Source organism: Cyclopterus lumpus, chromosome 4 (genome assembly GCF_009769545.1).
Source record: "Cyclopterus lumpus isolate fCycLum1 chromosome 4, fCycLum1.pri, whole genome shotgun sequence".
Taxonomy (NCBI): Eukaryota; Metazoa; Chordata; class Actinopteri; order Perciformes; family Cyclopteridae; genus Cyclopterus; species Cyclopterus lumpus.
The window spans coordinates 13,663,341-13,682,158 of NC_046969.1; the positions used below are offsets into that span (position 1 = coordinate 13,663,341).

The following is an 18,818-nucleotide window of genomic DNA, read 5'->3' on the forward strand; positions in this document are numbered from 1 at the left end:
GGTGTTGACAAGCCATCATGAAAACATTGATGTTGTACATTGCATAAAAAATGTAATATGCTACATTTTGACAGCAACAACTGCTTTGTTTTCAAAGTGCTATGCAGTCGAACAACTCCAAGACATACAGAGACAGAGCAGAGACTGAAGGCAACTCTTTGGCCCTCAAGACAAAACATAACTGGATTTGACCACGGACAAATCTGCACACCTAAACACCCAACAAAACTCCCTGCATTCCCCTCCATAACAAAGCCTTGTGTTGTCCCCCAAGACAACCCGGTGATATGTCCTTCCTTTCAGATGCCTTGTCACTGGAGGGAAAAGCAGCTTCGGCTTGTTTTGGTTTGTCTGCCACCGTTTCCTGTGGTCTTGTTGGGATCTGTTCAGAATGTGAGCCGATAATGATTTTAAGTAAGAAAGGTAAAAAAAACATCAGAACAACTGACTTCCTCATGGCAACCTTGACGGGTTTTCTTTGCACAGAAGTGTCCTGATTGGGTATATTTTCTATTCAGTTATATCTTCAAAATAAATGTGTAACAATGGTGCCAAATGTATCCTTATAAGACTGATGCTAGTAACACATTAACTGTGTAAACCTTCATATCTGCAGACAGCTCAGCAACAACAAGAGTTGCATAATGGCATGAAGCATATGACCATCTGAATGAGGCCTCGTGTCTGACTTTACTGATTTTGTATTTAAAAACGGGATTTCTCAGAATGAGAACTGCTGAATACAAAGTGAAATTTTGTATTCATATTTGAATCACTTTAAAAAACATTAATGTATTTCCAAAGACTGCTATAGCAATATAATTTATGTCAAATCTACAAACTTTGAAGACATTGAAGTACCTGTCCACTAGGCTATATTGTTATATGTTAAGTGTATGTGTAAATAACCCCATGGAAGGTTTATTGTTTTGTTTTTATTGCCTGCATTGCATTTGCCTTATTGCCTTTTGACGTATGCATAGTTATTGTATTGTTTGAAGAATTTATAGAGGCTTTATGCTACTTCCTCTCTAATAGGTAAATAAGACTTTTATTTTGAAAAGGTTCAAAGGAAACGCAGTTTTGTTTTACGTTCGAATGCGAACTTGACGGTACGACTACGGAACTTCTTACGGACCAAGAAAGTGTAATAGTTTAATGGACCCGTATGAGGCTAAAGCTCTTACGGTGGTGATAGTTTACACGTTTAATGAATGTATTGTGACCCAGAAGAAGAAAATAAAAGAGTAATTTCACCAGCAGTAAGTTTCATGCCACTTCATATACGGGGATCCGTTACAGTATGTCTGTTCTTATGAGCTGTTTCATAGCACTTATAGTGTTAGCAAATCAGCATACGATATCAAGCGACTTGATGGCGTGCAGATATCATATATCTAAATATATAAAGTAACATTCATATACCTAGTTTGCATCTTCATGGCATAATAACAAATCATTGACTACATACATTTCGTATTCCATTCCATTTAGGGTCACGGGGTCGCTGCAGCCGATACCAGCTGACATTGGGCGAAGGCAGACAGACAACCATCCACGCTCACATTCACACCTACGGAGTCCATTTAACCTGAACTGCATGCCTTCGGACTGTGCATGGGAGGAACCTGGAGGGAGCCCACGCTGCCACAGGGAGAACGTGCACACAGAAGGTTCAGCCCGGGATCGGGGATTGAACCCCCTCTTTTTTTTGTGTTCTTGATTATAATTTTCTAAACTAAATGTGCGTATTTTTAATTTACTGAAAAAGATAGTTTAGTCTGACCAAGTTGTCGATGGTCTCGACATTTCAGGGATGGCCACATCAAGGATACATCTGCATGAAACGCACATCCAACGTCAGCCGATTGTGGAATGTCAGCAAAAAACCCTGACCAGATCCTGAATAAAATACACACACACACACACACACACACACACAATGCTGCTCGTGTGTTTGTAGGAGTCACCTGATTGTGTCCCAAGTGCCATATCTATGGCACTAATAAGAATATCACTGATTTAAAAAATAAGTCATGAAATATAACATTCATCTTCAACAGAAACTGATTTATGAGGCTGTCACTTCAACATTGTCTGACGTGTTGCAGCTGTCAGCCTCGTATTGTGTGTTTTGCAGTGAAACTCAACTTCCTCACATTTAATGTACTCTACAATTATATGTAAAGTAGGTCGGATCCTGACTGACAATTGGCCCGCCAAGGTGAGGTGAGGTAGTCTGAGCAAAATGGTCGGCTGGTGCACCGATTGGTTGTGACTGAGAGGGCGGGGTTAGAAATGACCATGAGTTATTTGTGTGTCTGGTGGTGTGATCAACCAGGGCGTTCAGCAACTTGTCAACAATGCCTGTACAGAAGCTCATAATGACTCACACAAACCCTCGCAAGCACACTGTGCACAAGAATTACAAAAATAATCTGAATGCACAGCGAGTAAATACAAGTAAGGTTTATATTTTAAGCCCCAAGATACCACTTTTCTAGTTTTCTATACCCTCTCTCATTAGATCCTCAAAAACACCACAAGGAATCCCTTGTCCAGACGTGCTGTAGGTGCAACAGATACTGTCTGCTGAATGTGTCTCTACAGTATCCATTGTCTTCCTCCACGATGACACAATGCTCTCTGAACTAGGTAGCCAGCAGCACCGAGAAGCTTGGATGAGAACAGGGAGAGCGACTTTATTCTCTGCTCAGGTAGACTCCACTAATTATTTACATAGTTAGAAGTTGATTGCTGTATACATTCTCTGCATGTATCTAGTAACAAACAATGTACAAAGAATAAGTTTTGATGAACTTAAAATAAGAACTCATTTAAAAGATGAGATTCTGCACTTGTTACAGGTTTTACGGAGAGTTTTAAAGCTGTGACTTTAGCAGGTGAAGATCTCTAGCTGCAGTCCTAGAAACATAACAAGAACCCCCGCCCCCCGAGAGTGCTCCAGTTCAACCCTCCCTCCCTTCTGTGGCGTCTGTCCTTGAAGCAAAACTAAGATTTTATCTTCTCTTCTTCCGTGTCCGGTCATTGCTTTGATCACGGCAGCAGTGAGATGACGCCACACTACTGCAACTCCTAGTGAACAACTCCTGTGAGGTGTCAGTGCTGTTTTGTCTGATTCACAGTTCACAATTCAAGATGTCTACAATGGCACACATTGAAGCAGCTGAAAGCGCCATAATCTCTGGTGTTTTGGAGATTCCATTACCAGCATTGTTATTTACTTTCATTTAAAAGTAAGTTGGTTTGACATTCTCAACAAAGAACACAAAATTTAAAAGCGTTTGACTGAAACTTTAATCCTTCCTCCGCACTGTACTGAACTTGTCTGTCCGTCTACTTTTGGACAATTCACTGAACAAACCCAAGAGGATTTCTTCAGCTTGACCTTTTGCCGCGTTAATAGCTTTGTGTAACTGAGCTGCATGTTTTATCTTGTTTTATGTGTTTACAGGGGCAAAAATATCTGTACTCCCTGTTGAATATTCATGGGAACAAAGTACAATTTGTACAAGAGGACACTCTCTGAGATCCACATTTAGTTTAATGCTACAGGTTGAGTGGTGAGATGAAGACAGAAAAAAGGGATTGCGCAAGTGCTTAATATTAGAGATGTCATATGCAAAACTTCAGTCAGTAATTATTGTTTTTTTAATTGTATCTCGTTTCTCTTGCTAACCCTGCCCTTGGCAATGATATTGTTTTGACTCACTGTTGAACATAATGTACCAACTCACTGGCACGCAACACGATACACAGAGGCCCCGGCTATTTGCCTTACACATTCTTCTGCTAGCATAATAAGTCAGAGCTCGAAGGAAACACCGAAGACAATTTTTTTATTAGAAAAAAAAGATTACAAAACTTTGAGAAGATTGTGAATCTACAATTGTATAAAAAAATAGATTTGTTTTTTCAGTGCATGGCACTTAAGTTACACAGCTAACCAGGAAGTCTTCTTTCAGACTCCTACAGTCTTTTTGGAAGTAGAGGAGAACAAATAATCCTTGAGTTTTTGGAATGTTCTTTGTCCATACATTTCAGTGGCATCTCCAGTTTAAGGCTCGACTTGACTGCTGAGCTCTGTGTTCTGGTGGAGCGTCACAAAGCGCCCCACAGCACAGAGGCATCTGGCTCCCATCAAAAGCTTCAGAACACGTGGCTCAGAGGTCTCCATCTCCTCCTCCGCCTTTTGTTTAGCAGCTGGGCCAGCTAATCTAAGAGCCTCGTGCAACTTTATACACAAAATGCTCATTCTATTTCAACGCTGTGCTAGAATCAACCACCACAGCTATCTGACAGCTAACAATCTGCCGTCTATCTTCAGTGCCTTAAGCCTCGACACACCTCACGGAATCCATCCACATACAAGCAAACCATTTTTGAGTTTTCGCAGAATACATTCAGCTCTATGAGAGGACTCCATGAAACTCATGCAATCTTCAACTGCAGATAATTACGTCATGTGTATTTTTCCCTTTTTCATATTGTGACCTGCATGCATAAAGTACATCTGCTTACTTGACTTGTCTGCTCCACCATCACATGATACAGTATTTGCTTAACTAATAGTAGAAATCATCGCAGGCACACTGCTCCTTGGTCACACGATGCAATGTAGGTTGTTAAAATCTACTGTGTTGCCAGGACAAGAAGAGTTGTAAAGTTAAGATTACACCGTTTTACGCTAGTCAATCATGACAACGTACTTCTAAATATATGTCAGCTTCTCCAGAGTGCTTTTTTATACACTAGGTGCAACTTCAACTCTCCACCTAACACATATCAAGTGATCTTTCACCCCCAATATGTCCTAAACTCCTTAAATCTCAAAATTCACTTCATATGAGGGAATTGTTGATTGTGAGATATTTGTAACTCACTTCATAAAAAGGAGCCAAAAAAAGTCACTTGTGGTGGACAGGAACTGATGTGGAGATGCTACTTTCCTCGTAACAGAACAGGAAAGAGTCCACTTTTTTTCATGGATTGGAAACAAAGTGGCGGCTTCTCCACTGACATCGAGTTCCTGTGAGCTCCGTCTCCTGAACTCTCCGTGGCGCTCCAGTCCCTATCCGTGACACTCCGTGGAACCAGGTGCCATTTATTGGAGAGAAGTAATCCAAGAGAAGACAAATCTCTTGATTTGTTTCTTTAAGTTAAGTTGATTGACGCACAGGCGGGACTCATGGTTCAACACGTCATGCAGCGAGGTCTCATGTTTAAGGGCTGAGGGTTGGGGTCGACCTGTAGGCAACAAAGGGAAAAAAAGACACGTTAGATGACAGTTAAGTAAGCAGATTATTCAGCCTTTGTCTGAGCAAAACATCATTCAGCCTACACCCACAGATTGGTTTTCACGTAGTTACAGTTATACAATTCAGCTGTGATCTCAAGAGTGTCTTTGTCAGGAAGAAATGTGGGGATGTTCTATTCAGTGACACATTACTTGTATGCCAATAAAAACAACAAATAGCGAGGAGTGGTTTACAGCATCTCGTGACTCACCTCGCTGTACACGGGCGGCGGTCGGAAGCGAAACTCTTGAAGAAATGCCATGAGGGGGCGCTCCAGGATCCCACTCAGATCTTCGGCGGGCTGCAGGACCACCGCATTGTTGCACTGCTCGGCCTCCTCCTCGGTCACCACAGAGCTGTAATCTGGAGGAGCTGCAGGGAAAGAGGCAGGATAAGTCCTCTGGTCTGACTCAACAGAACAGTACAGGTCCAAACATTAAGATGCTGAGTCGTCACTGTAGTTAAAACTCTTAAAAAACAACGAAGCATTTGCTGCCTTTTGCACTAACAAACACTGATTTGACCAAACATTAATCTTTGCTGAATCAAAACCTTTGTTAATACATGCTGGTATCTGAGAGTGCTATTTTGGCAGGCAGTGGTCATAAGAGTTAAAGTGAGCCTCTGTATGCAGACTGTTTTCTTCATTCATTTGTTTTGCAGGTCCTTAGGTGAAAAATACCCTTGAACATTAATAGCTACAGATTATATAAATGTTGAAAAAGACAATAATGAGTCTGTACTGCTTTGCTCACTCTGAGGGTCATGTGTGTATCTGCCCAGTCTGAAAAAGACCTTCCACAATACTATGTTTGTAATAAACAAGGGCAATCAAGAAAAAGATTGTCACATTTGCTCCCGATTTGCTTGTTTCATTAAATGTCTATGTTTGGTAACTCAGTCCGTATGCACATCTAGACCTACACATCGCTGTTTGTCAGTCACTGTGGTATTAAAAGGACTTACGTTCAGGCTGCTCAGGGATGGCCATGCGCAGCCACTCCAGGTTGACGCTGTATTGGCTGCTGACGCTGGAGGTCCGGCTGCCGAAGGGATGGAGAGGGATGGTTCCTATGACCAGTGGCAACTCCAGACACAGCTTGGACGTTCCAGGAACGTCAACACAAATCTGGTGGAAGGAAAAAATAAAAACAATTTAGTGGAATCTGTGTAAAGTGCAGCAGCAGTGTGCATGAAAAGAGGGAATATAGCATTTGAATTCCAAAGAAATAAAGCAGCTCTTTACGCTCACCTTGAGCATGTACTCCACTTTGATGATGCGGCACTGCAGGATGGAGGGACCCACAGGTGGGATCTTAATGGCGCGACCGTGCCACGTCTCCCTGCATCTGGCCCCCACAATATCACCAGACAGTGTGCCCACCACCGCACGCTTCTGCTTCATGGTGCCGCGGGCGATGAACGTCTGTGTCTGAGTGATGTAGGCTTTGGGCTCAACTGATCTGGAGGTCGAGTTGTCGAACTCCGCAAAGACAGGTATCACCTCACCTGGGGAAAAGGAAAGTATGTTAGAAATTGCAGACACTTCTAATCTAGCCTGAAAAGTCTGCGTTTTTAAGAGGGAGTTGTTCTAGGTGCGAGCCTCTCACCTGGTGTGTAGCCTTTGCGGTCGATCTTTGCAGTTACAGACACCTGTCCAAAGTTGCGGTACCATGTCCGTGCCATCTTGTCTTTCGTTCCAGCCTGTGGCGCCTGAGAATGATGAAACTAAATGAGGTAAGTGCCTCTGAACCCCCAATAAGTCATGAAGAGTGTAATGACACAATCATGAAATGTGAGGGCTGAGATGCTCACCAAGAAGGCCGGTGTGTTGATGTCAATGGGCTCGATAACTGTGAACTCCTTTTTGATCTTCCTGACGGTGGCCCACGGCCTGTGTAGCTTAACTTTGACCCAGTAGCGGATGCTGCCGTGTTTCCCCTCAAAGGAGGTGACCAGCGTCTCCTCAGGCAGCTGGAAGCTAAATGGAAATTCATGTCTGCCTGCAGGGAGGACGGATACTTCACCATTATCTGAGAAAGAGAAGAAAGAGATGAAAATTAAAATTACAGGTCAGTCACTTGTTTTGGCGATGGCGTTGGTTTGTCATTTGATTTCAAGAGTTTATGTTCCTAAAAGAGCAGTTTCTCCCGGTTTGTGTCATAAAGTGTACATACAGTATTACGACACTGATTAAACAATACAGCGCAATTAAATAACAAAGCTTATTTTTATTATTTTTTTAATCGATTATCTGCTTCTGCGTGAGGTTAAGTTATCTTCTACACGTATGCATGGCAGCAAAGTAATTCATCTGATGAAGGAAAAGTACTGCCGATACAACTAGTAAAAAAAAACAAAAAAAACATTCTGTTTCTTTAGAAATCCACTGAAATAGAGTTGACTTCAAGAGTGAGTAGAAACAGATCTTTAAAGCATGACTCTTTATTAAATAGAAATCTCTCTGTTTTTCTCTGCAATCACATGGTTTCTGTGCTTCTCAGAGGGGCGGTTCCTCCTCTATTGTGCTGACTAAGAACATGTTTTCCTCAAGCTGTATTATATAGCCCGTCTCAACTGCACTGTTTTTTCTCTTGCACAGGTCCATGAACACGTGTTTGCGTTTAACTGACTCTGTGTTTAGTTTCCCTTTGTTAGCTGCAAGCTCCTTCTTAATTAAAACAACAATACTGCCACTGTGTAATCCTCTTAATAGGTCAAGTGGGCTACTTTCTCTCGTTAGTTTATGTGCGCACCAGCAAAACAACCCTGGAGTTTCTTCGAATGAGAAAAAGTCTTGTCAAGACTTTTTTCAACAGATGTTTTCACAATGAGTGCAAAGACAGCTGTTGAAACATATTGTGCCCTCTTCCTATATAGTCGGAGCAGATTTTTTAGACTTGTATATTGAGTTATGAATAACAACGTAACTTCTCAGATGGCAGAATAAAGAACAAACAGTCCTAACAATCCCTTTGTCGATGAATCACCAGATCTCCAAGTGCTTGTTTAGTGCAGTTTCTGTTTTACTTCTTTAGAGAAGTAGCAAACAACAAAGAAATCCTCTCTCAAAATGCTCCTAATAAAGTAGTGTTTTTCAAGTTAAGTTTGATTTAAAGAGTATTAGGTGATCGAGTTATTTTATGAATCAAGTCAGAATAAAAAATAACTCACTTCCAAAACAAGTTACAAGTTAACTACGCCAGACATTAATACAACCAGAAAAAACAAGTACTCTACTCATGATTCGTTTAACTCTCATACTTAATTATGAAACACCACTATTCCCAATTTGCAGACAAACAAACGCATAGTGTCCCCATACAAATAAACCACTTTCACTATTGTTCCAATCATTTGGCATATGCTAGTTGTGCTGTTTTGATCCTCTTGCTGACAACCAGTTTACAGACCGTAAACACCGTCTGTGATCCCCCCTTCACGGCGCCTGCAGAGCGGACTGACCTGCCTGCAGCAGCACCTCTTTCCGGTTCAGGTATTCCACCTCGTCGCTGTAGTTCTGGGTGTATGCGGTGCTGGAGCCGGCGGACCGGGACTCAGTCCAGTGCACTTTAGCGAATCCCTCAGCGTGGAGCTTCAGGGAGTCCACCCGACTCTCCCCGGACAGGTCCACCACCACCCGGCCGGACACCACGTCCCCGCTGCTGAACACCGGAGGACAGTCCTCCTCCGGAGAGTCGAAGATGATGTCAAACTTTTTCAACTTATCGAAAATCATTTTTCCAGGTTGTGCAAGTCCTCTATTGACTCCTTTATTCTTGTTCCGCAGTATATTAAAGTGTCCTGAAGTGGGTTTTCAAACTGCAGATGACTTTCATTCACTTGGTTGAAGCTCAAACTGTGCAGCACCTTCTGTCTGCGGCCTTATTTGCAGTCTGAGAAAGTGGGCGGGTTTTCCAAATGCATTATGTAAGGCGAGAGAAAGAGGGTTGAAGGCTGATGCTGCCTTCAGGTGATCCTCCGTGGCACCGACTTCTCAGTGCTACACTTGTGACGTAAGACTTCTGGCTGCATGTGGTTACTTTATTCGGTCAAAACAACACAACTTGTCAAAACTTTTGAACAAACACTGCAGGAATAATAAAACACACTTTCAGAAACTGGGTTGGAGAGGGTTTCGGTGTATAAGTGTGTGTGTGTGTGTGTGTGTGTGTGTGTGTGTGTGTGTGTGTGTGTGTGTGTGTGTGTGTGTGTGTGTGTGTGTGTGTGTGTGTGTAGGGAGGGGGGGGGGGGGGGGGATGAAATCAACTGCTGCAGCTGAAAACCAGACCTTGCATCCAGGTTCAAGACCACTACTGTTACAAATTATATTTTTGGTGGGTTGTTTTTTGTATCATAACAACGACCTCATCAGGGCCTTTACCGATCAACCTTCACCTTTTTTCCTGTGTATCATACATAGACTGTATGGACTATATAAGAATATATCAACAGGCTGTCCTCTTGGTGTAGGCGAGACAACAGAAGTAAAGCATTAGAACAAATCCGGACAAAGGCTAAGAACAAAACAACGTTGTGACGTCAACATTACCAAAATGACAACTATAATGACAAAACAAACGCACACAAAACACTTGAGAATCACATCTTGACAACTTTGGTGTCAAGAAAAAGTCGTACTTCCTCAGTTCAACTTACAACTTAGTTAGGTAACTTGTGTGCAACTCTCATAAAAACACATCTTCATATTTCCGGACCGAGCCTGAAGGCAGCATAATAAACATGCAGACTGGGTGTGGAGGCAGCAGAGAGGAAAACAAGGCCTGCTGATGATTGATGGTTACAGGTTCTTAGAAGAAAACAGACTTACTGAACATGCCTTCGTCTGGCAGAGATCTGTCCTGCACAGCTCAGAGGGAAATAGTTTCACTCTGTACCAAAGCTGTTTACTCTACTTCTTTCATGTTGCTTTTATAATACCGTTTCCGAGCCCGCGCATTCGTGGAAACCACACAGCCATAAAAGCATGCAACATATGCCACCAAATCCACTTATGAAAAACAACTGCAGTTATACTAGCTCCAATAATAAAAAGGGATACCACACAGAGAAGTCCCCCTGAAACGAAAACGTGTGGACAAGTAGGCCACTTGCATGAATCATAGAGCACATACGCTGCTTTTTCTTAACACATCAAATTAACTTCCAACATTTGCAAACAAAAGCAAAATGGAGCAGAATGGATATTTTCTTCCAAACTCTGCTGCAGTCAATTAAACAACAACTGGGTTATTCTTTTCATGTTTAGTCCATTCTAAAACAGGACAAAAATCAAGTCTGATCTGAGAAAAACAAAGTTGTTTACTCCTTTAGTCCCTGGTAGTAAGAAGTCAGCTCTTCAGTGCCACCAACTGGCAATGTGGAGGCAGAGTGCACAGCTGCAGGACTACCAGGATGTTTTTACACCGCCTGAACAGGACTGGAGATGTGTGTGTGAATCTGGGAAAAGTTGTAGATGGTGCTCACAGAATAATAAAGTTAGGCCTCTGGGAGGTTTTCCAACCGAGTATTCCCTCACTGTTAATTTACTTCTTGCCTGTTAGTATAAAAGTAGAAATTACAAAGAGATTTCCTGCATCTTTCCTTGGGTATAATCAGTTTATTTGGCCCCCAACAAAAGTGAAATCAGCAGCAGAACTCATATTATCATACTCTGTCATATTTGGGAGGTCAAAGGTCCAGTTTGCATCAATATGTCAGTTTGTGCTTCAAGTACATGCAGGAGGTTATGGAAATGTAGCCCAGCACGCCACCTGCTGGAGACCAGGAGCAGCAGCCTAGCTCTACCAGGTCTCTCTGCCCTGATCCTGATTAGGTTAACATGTGGGCGTCTAAGCAGAATGGTGAGTTTGATAAACGCTGCCGCTCAAAATGATCACCCCAATCATACTGGAAGCAGGTTACCACTGTTGCAGGCTAAAGTAAACATATTCATCCCCACTTTATTTACTCAAAGGGCCGCTGAGTGCACAACATTGTTGATCAAATATTAACATTGAAGCCCTATATACTAGAGAGCAAAGAGGGGCTTGGGGACATTTCATTCTTCAATAATGTTTGCATGAGATACAAGTTTTGTTTACTTCCAACTCCTAAAAAACTGAAATAACTCCTAAAAACACAATCAAACTTTCTGCTGAAACTGGGCCGAGTCTCTGATACATTCCCGACTTCAAAGGAGAAAAACAATCAGCTTTAAAATGATTGTTTCTGAACAGCTAAAAAGATAAATGAGCTGAAAATGACGTAATCGTGAATGTTTGACAGCAGCAGCAGGCTGTGTGTTGCAGGAGGACGGGGTCAAGGGGAGCCATGTGTTGTTTTCATGGTTGCCCTGACAATGCGTCCTGCTAATTTGAAACAGCTCCTACCCCTTCCTCCTTCTCGACTCCGTCTTTCGCGTTCTCCTCGCTTCTTGCCCCAAGTAAACAAAATTCAACACAACATCCTTTTTTTCTACTTTTCAACATTTATATTTACTGCATCGCCGAATGGCTTGCACATGCAAACACACCACAGTCGATACAACGGATTCTGTTCCTGAAAGGATTTAGATTGTATACGAGAAGGTTGAAGCCTTTGCGAAAACAGCACTGTTGTTTCTTTGACTGATTGTTCAGAGAACATTGGTCTCCACAGAATGTCAGTCTGAGAGACGTTTGCAGGTGAAACCACCCACGTACTGACAGCTCATAGCCTTTCACTGGTAGTAGTTGTCCACAATCCAGAAAACAAAAGTGTTTGTTAATTGGCATGAAGAGTAAGGTGCATTTATGAATCATTTGCATGGATTTGGCAGATATTCTGGGTGAGGGGTGAAGAAGCACAAAGAATACTGGTGATTTCAACATATCTATACCATTTTGTTTAGATTTTTATGTGGTTATATTTGAATTTATACATAGTTTAGTTACGTTTTATATACATATTATTATTTGTATGTGTATGTCTTTAATACATATTATTTGGGGTATTTTCAGTGGCTTTATTTAATTATATCATATTGTATTTGTTATAGTACTTGTTAAACAGCTACATTAGGCAAAACTGTATGATTGTGGCTCAAAATTTACTCAAAGGGAGTCTGCAGATGAATGAGAAGGATTTGTATGCACAGATTGGTCCAGATTTTCCTACATTATCATGTTAATGTTTTTTTGTTTTTGTAATGCTGGTCTGAGAAAGGTCAACAACAACAACACAGATGCTGCTCTTATCTGAGACTGCATGATCCATTCGTCCAGCGTCCATTCATACAGTATTTACCTGTCCAACCAGACCAGGTAAAGTCAAACCAGCTATCCTGTTTACAAAGCATCTAATGAAACATTAACCGCTCTCTACAGTTTATTTACTCCGCTATTATGGTCTATATTCTCTGCCTGTCTGCTCAGTGCCTTCCACACTGGGGGAAAGTTACACTTTACAGCATTATGTCCTGAACAACACAGCGATCAGTAAACTGGTTGTGTTTATTTGGACTCAGCGCTAATTTGTGTTTAATGTTAGGATCAGGTTATCGAGCAGATGTATCTGGACGAGCCAGTGTTGACTTCTCTTCCTGGTTTCAATGCAACACATTTGGTCCAGGTGGCTTTATTTTGCAAACTGCAGCGACTACAAGACGCAGTGGCTCCCAGCTTGCACATTAAAGAGAAAACCAGCAGTTTTATACCACATTATTCAGACAGCCGCAATACATGCTGATGTACAGTTACTATGTATATCATAGCAAAGCTATAGTGATGGATGATATCTTACCATAATGTCACACTGATACAGTAGCAGACAAAAGAAAATACAAAACTACAACAAGGTCAGCACAAATTATAAATAAAATGCCCCAAATGTATAGAAAAGAAGGTACTGTTCTCCATTTTCAAATAATCATAGCCGTTTATTTCTAGTCAATTTTGAATTGCCTCTCTTCTCTGAACAAGCACTTTCAAATGCTTAAATAAATATAGATCAACCCACAGAATATTAACCATACAGGGGATTAACACCATACGCAAGCTTACTGACCTCGGATCAGATGCTGTCGCTTCCTGAAGTATGTGATCTTGGAGGTGTAGTCGTTATAGACAGAGTTCATGCCACGGTTCTCCAGCCAGTGGGCTGTGGCCACCCCTCTGCCCTGCACCTTCATTGACTGCACCCTGGTGTCCCTCCGGAGCTCCAGGACCACCTGGCCGGACACCACCTCTCCTCCGGTGAACGCTGCATCAGCTGGACCATCCAGCTCCAGCTTGAAATACTTGATGGAGTTCAACATCATTCCTAAAAGTGAAGATAGTTCAGCAGTTTGACAAGGCTGAGACACTAACAAATACTCATAGTGAACAGAATTGGAACATATTGATAATTGTTGCTATTCTTCTTCTTCTTATATCATAGTTTTGGTGGAGTTGGTTGGTTCTAATTAGATCCATGCCAGAGCCAGGCCCTTCAATAGCTAGTTTGTAGTAGCTAAAAAACAGTAGCTAAAAAGAAACACTTGGAAAAAATAAGGTCTTAACTAATTAAACAAAATGTTTACTCGAGTATTTCAGTTTAAAAAAAGAAAATTTTCCAAAAATGTTAACACATTCAGTATGAGAGCATATAAGGCCAAACAAGAGCAAATAACTGAACATCTGCTTTCAGTCAACAATATGTAATAATATTGTAATAAAAACTGACATCATGATTACTATTAAGTCTAATAGTGTTTACATGTTCCGTTAAGCGGCTGGTGTGTGTTTTGTGGTTTATCATGACTTTTTTTAACGTGTGTCAGCCAATCAGGGTTGAGAGCCGTGACTACGTTTTATGAATACAGTCGTGAACGTCGAGTTGACGTTTAATAAATGTCTTTAAAAACTCACCGGCAGGTCTGGAGCAACGTAGCGGTCCAACAAAGACGAGCAGCCGGGACTGGGAGCGCAATCAACGCCCAGCTTTTAAAAACGAGACAAGTTTCAACGCCCAGAAACACAGCAAGCAGCTCTGTTTCACACCAGCGACCAAGAGCACGCGCGAGTCACGTCCGCCCACTTTAACACTGAGGAGACAGAGCTCTCTGGGGGGGGGGGGGGATTTCGCTCTGATATACAATCTATGATTTCACCCCTCCTTTTTTTATATCGTGTACGTGTAGATCTGTCTGTGAGCAGAATATTTAAACATTTAAGAAATAGGTTCCCGAAAGTACCGATGTAAAGACGTTTTACGTTGTTGTTGTTTTAGGCTTTTATTTTGAAGGCAGTGTGTCTTTCTCAATTGAAAACGGTTCAATCCTATATGTTCTCCTTCTCTATTGTAAAACAAATACTGAACAAAGTACAGAATATAAGTAGCCTGTGATACCTAAATAACATTTCACGAAAATGTAGAAAAAAGTAGTAGGCTTGTACACGTTTTGTAAAAAATAAAAATGTGACCTAATCCACATTTACACATTACAATTTACATTGTAAAGGATGAAAGCTGAAAACCCATGGTGTCTATGTAAGAACAGAGAGGCAAAATCAAACAAGAGTTGTCCAGTCTATTCTGAAGTTAAATGTCCTTGCAGCTATACACCTTGGACCTGAGCTTGCTGGCCAACTGACATTCCAGCCCATACCTGGACTGCTGCCTTTCACCAGGTTGATGAACTTCAGATTCAGTGTGCCTGCATGCCAACTTTTTTATCAGCTGAGCCTGCATCTTAGGTCAAGGCTTTGTTATTCCTACAACAGCATACAGTATATTGTTTTTAAAGAGTTGTGTGGTCAATCATGCTTGAAGGAGGGGGTGAGAATATTACTTCGTAACCTTCGTAGCAGTTTGCATTGACAGTGTAAACAGGATGGAAGTAGGACAATCAAGTCCGAGGCTACTTCCCTTCCTAGCCTAAATATGACAGGCGAGGCTGAGGTTTATGTTTAAGCCACCTAACTGCTAAAGCTGAACTTGCAAATTGCTTCTATATTTCACACTCTGATGGCCCCCGTACTGTTCTTGGTAAATAGTGATTCATTTTGAGCTCAATAGGATTATCATTCTTATGCAATTCATTGAAAAATACAACACTGAGGGATGTTGCCAGGACGCTGCAAGGTCTAAGGGTCGGTTGTGTAGTCTTCACTGTGGGTGGTGCTGCAGTGCTGATGAGCCAGAGGAAACCTGATGTTGCTCTATGATATACAGAAAAAGAGGCAGACAGAATCATATTATTAAATACAATTATTGCTAAGTGAGGAGAAATATAGGAACCCATGTAAGACATAAGAGTAAGGAGCATCAATAAATGTGAGACCTGTCACTACTGATCCTACCTAACAAGTATATTTGTTTTTACATACTAGTTTAGTGCTGCAGGGTTCATGTCTTTTTTTGGCAAAAGCATCGTAAAAATAAGTTATATTGCAAACAAAAGTTTATGATACTTACAAGATAATCTTTATAAATGAACACCACTGATCAAAACTGATTTTTTTAAGCGTAAAAGCAATTAAAGCCAACATTAGGTGACATGTAAACATGTTTTAGTGGTGTGGGAACATTATTGACGTCTTTTTATATTGTAAAACAAAAACTTTAAATAAGCTTGTGTTATTCACAGACAATATTTCTGGCATTGAACCCAAAAAATATTTTCAAAAAACCCATTGACCTCAAAATGAGGGAAATAGAAGTTAAAAAAAATGCTAACTCATTTCCGTATTTTAGGACTCATTCCTGCAGCACTTTATACTCTCCATATTATTATTTTCAACTCCTATTTTACTACTATGATTAATAACTACCACTGCTGCTACTGTGACTATTACAATTACACAGGTGAGTAGGGGCATTTTTGACTTAATTTTAGGATCTCTCACCCTCTGCTGTGACGGACAAGGTGTCTGTCTGCGGGTCTTCAAAGGGAGGTAATCAGTCTTGGTGATGCTGGGGTTCAACTTGTGTTTTGCCAAACACATTAAACACAGTTAATGTCGACACACACCTCCCTTTAAACACACAAACACAACCAATCCATCACCTGGTCTAGTCAGTAGGTTGCTTGACAGCTGGACAGATGCTCTGGCCCGCTGTCCATGCTGTTTGCTGTACTGTTCTTTGGCCGTGGTTGTGTAGTACAGGTCCGACAGACGCGGTGGGCTGAACTGGACATGGCTCTTGGTCATCAGGTCAGCCCCGTGCACATACACTGAAACCTCTGAGTGGTTCAGCTAAATGGAGGATCAGAAATTAAAATAAAGGGAAAACTGTTCACTTTTATGTTTGAAGCACTACATGTACCAATACTCTTGTAAATACAGAAACAAATAACTATGCGGTAGATCTGTTATCTCACATCAGAGAAGGAGATTCTATTGGTGGTGACAGACGTCCTCTCTTTGTTGCGCCTTGTATCGGTGTCCCCTTTGGGTAAGGAACTGAAATGTGCGTCCCTCTTTATCAGAATGACTGGATCTGCCGGGATATGAACCAAATCCAGGCAGAATAACTGAGTGAGATTAATGAAGTAGCATTTGTGTCTCAATATTGTGTCATCTTATCTGTGGCTGTTCATTAGAGTTAGCACAAAACAATATCTGCTTTCAACAGTTTCCTCACATATAGTAAACAGTACAAACATGAGTTCAAATGTATTAAAAAAAAGGATTTTACATTTGTTCTTTGCCCATTTGTGGACCTCTTTAGCATTTAGGCAGCTGCTAAGTTTCCTTACAGCGTGTGTCGTTATCTTAAAGCAATCAAGATGTCTTCACTTTAGAAGGATAGATCTGAATTGTCAGTTTACAAAGATGAAAAGTTTTTGCTAGAACCTGTCTGGACATTAACACAGAAAATACTAACCCAGCTTGTGGTGGCAAAAGTCTTCTCTGGATGTGGACAACCATAAGTTTTTCGAGAAATGTTCAAGGTTGATCTTCAAATGCTTCTTTGTCACAGGTGTCCTGTATCAAAAAACATATCAGGGGATAAACTTAACACCAGTGAATGTGATAGAACTAATTCGGAAAAAGCTGTTTTTTAGGCTTTTGATTTAATCAAATATCAATTTTAGCATGCAAGACGCCTCAAACCTCTGGCATCCCTCATCAAAGCCAAACCAAGAGAGGTCTGAACAGAGATCTGAAGGATGACAGCAGGCCCTATAGCCATTGTTTCTTCTACAGTTTTACGACTGAGTTTGTATAGCATGTGAACTGAGAGACGTGACAGGAGTTTTTCCAGCGAGGCAGAACTGATGCAGACCTGCAGGCATCGGGCCAGCTGAATGACACAGCGTGGGTTGTCTCTCTCTCTACAATCTTCACAGGATCACCCAGAGCCACTGAGCAGTGCTGAAGAAAGACAATGTGAACAACTGTCACGGTTTAAGCAAATAACACCCATTTCATGGAAAGCTTCAACATAAGGTAAATTCCATTGTCACTCTTGTGTCTACTCCAAGCGGCCAGTGCTGGTTCTCCAGGTCATAGTGTATGTTCGCTTAGCATGCACACAGCTGAGAGTCTGCCTTCTCGTTTATCCTCAGTCTGTCTCTGAAGTCAGAGAAAATGTCTTCTCTCTATAGGTTTTGAAAATAAAAACATAATCTTCAAAGTAAAAGTAAAAGTTCAACTTCTCCCCTGAAATGCAAAGGAATGGAGGTCTACAGTAGAAAGGATCTCAAATACATACACAACTTAGTCTAGTAACTCTAGACGTTTTTGGTACAGTTTTTAGCCTCAAAGCTAATGCAGTTTTAATTAAAGATGTGCTAATAAGGTAAGCAGCCAGGGTGGATTGTGCATTTATCTGAGCTCAAGCAGAGGTTGAAATGGCTTCCAGTGCTCAGTGAGTAGACACTATTGTGAGAATATTTTTTTTTTCATTGTGACCTAAAATTAACATGTAAGTCTTATGGCAACAGTTTCCCTCGAGAGTCTTCTGGTTTTCATTCAAGCTATGGAGTGTCTGGTTAGATATAAAACACCTTCTTTAATCATGATAGCTCATGCCCAACATCTGCTGCTGTGTTACCGTTTCAATAGGTTTATCCGCTCTCCTCCAGGCTCCCTGGAAGGTGTTGTTGTAGTGGGAGACAAAACTGTGACAGCGCCTGTCCCCTTTGATTGTGGGAAAATCCTCCACTACAGAGAACATTTAAAATTACATTCTGCAGAACCGCAACACAGATTCTCTCTTTGTTACAGTCAATGGTGTTCTGAGGCTGACACCTTTCTGGGATCACTTCATCATTTATGAATTAGCACTGAATTAATAAAACAAAATATATAATGCAGAAATAAATCTGAATTAAATGAAATTGTCACTGACCTAGATGTTTAGTCCTGGCTTTTACAACAGGAAAGCAATGGTGCGGGGTGAAGGAGGCTTTGATGGTGCTTTCTGGGAGTCTTTCCACATGCGGGATCTTCTTGATGGCCTTTGTGTGTCGGATGGGAGTCGGAGGGGGCTGGAAGGACTGGGGCCGTAGTTTCTGGGACTGTGTGGTGA

At 41.4% G+C, this 18,818-nt stretch overlaps 1 protein-coding gene and 1 long non-coding RNA gene across 3 annotated transcripts; one reads left to right on the forward strand and one right to left on the reverse strand.

The window, feature by feature from the left end:
* Nucleotides 1-1,111: 1,111 nt before the first annotated feature.
* LOC117729284 lies at nucleotides 1,112-4,914 on the forward strand. The gene is made up of 3 exons (XR_004609353.1): nucleotides 1,112-1,262; nucleotides 1,495-1,673; nucleotides 1,815-4,914. It is a non-coding gene; the product is annotated as an uncharacterized LOC117729284 (long non-coding RNA).
* On the reverse strand, nucleotides 3,844-14,402 carry arrdc2 (arrestin domain containing 2). Of its 2 annotated transcripts, XM_034530227.1 has the most exons (8): nucleotides 14,207-14,402; nucleotides 13,365-13,619; nucleotides 7,134-7,351; nucleotides 6,929-7,031; nucleotides 6,571-6,827; nucleotides 6,285-6,447; nucleotides 5,530-5,690; nucleotides 3,844-5,268 (listed from the first exon to the last, which is right to left on the reverse strand). In XM_034530227.1, exons 2-8 carry the CDS (start codon nucleotides 13,615-13,617, stop codon nucleotides 5,215-5,217), a joined length of 1,209 nt encoding a protein of 402 aa, XP_034386118.1. In that variant the 5' UTR covers nucleotides 13,618-13,619; nucleotides 14,207-14,402; the 3' UTR covers nucleotides 3,844-5,214. The 2 variants fall into 2 exon arrangements, with proteins under 2 accessions (XP_034386118.1, XP_034386117.1); XM_034530226.1 differs by lacking the exons at nucleotides 13,365-13,619; nucleotides 14,207-14,402 and adding an exon at nucleotides 8,784-9,486.
* Between the last annotated feature and the right edge of the window lie 4,416 nt (nucleotides 14,403-18,818).

What these genes read in the sequence shown, in the direction of transcription:
- arrdc2 (XM_034530226.1), bottom strand. Translation starts at nt 9,057, where the DNA reads ATGATTTTCGATAAGTTGAAAAAGTTTGACATCATCTTCGACTCTCCG. An exon ending in CCGCAAAGGCTACACACCAG is followed by an intron (nt 6,828 to 6,928) that starts GTGAGAGGCTCG and finishes CCTTTTCCCCAG; the next exon opens with GTGAGGTGATACCTGTCTTT. An exon ending in AAGTGGAGTACATGCTCAAG is followed by an intron (nt 6,448 to 6,570) that starts GTGAGCGTAAAG and finishes TCCTTCCACCAG; the next exon opens with ATTTGTGTTGACGTTCCTGG.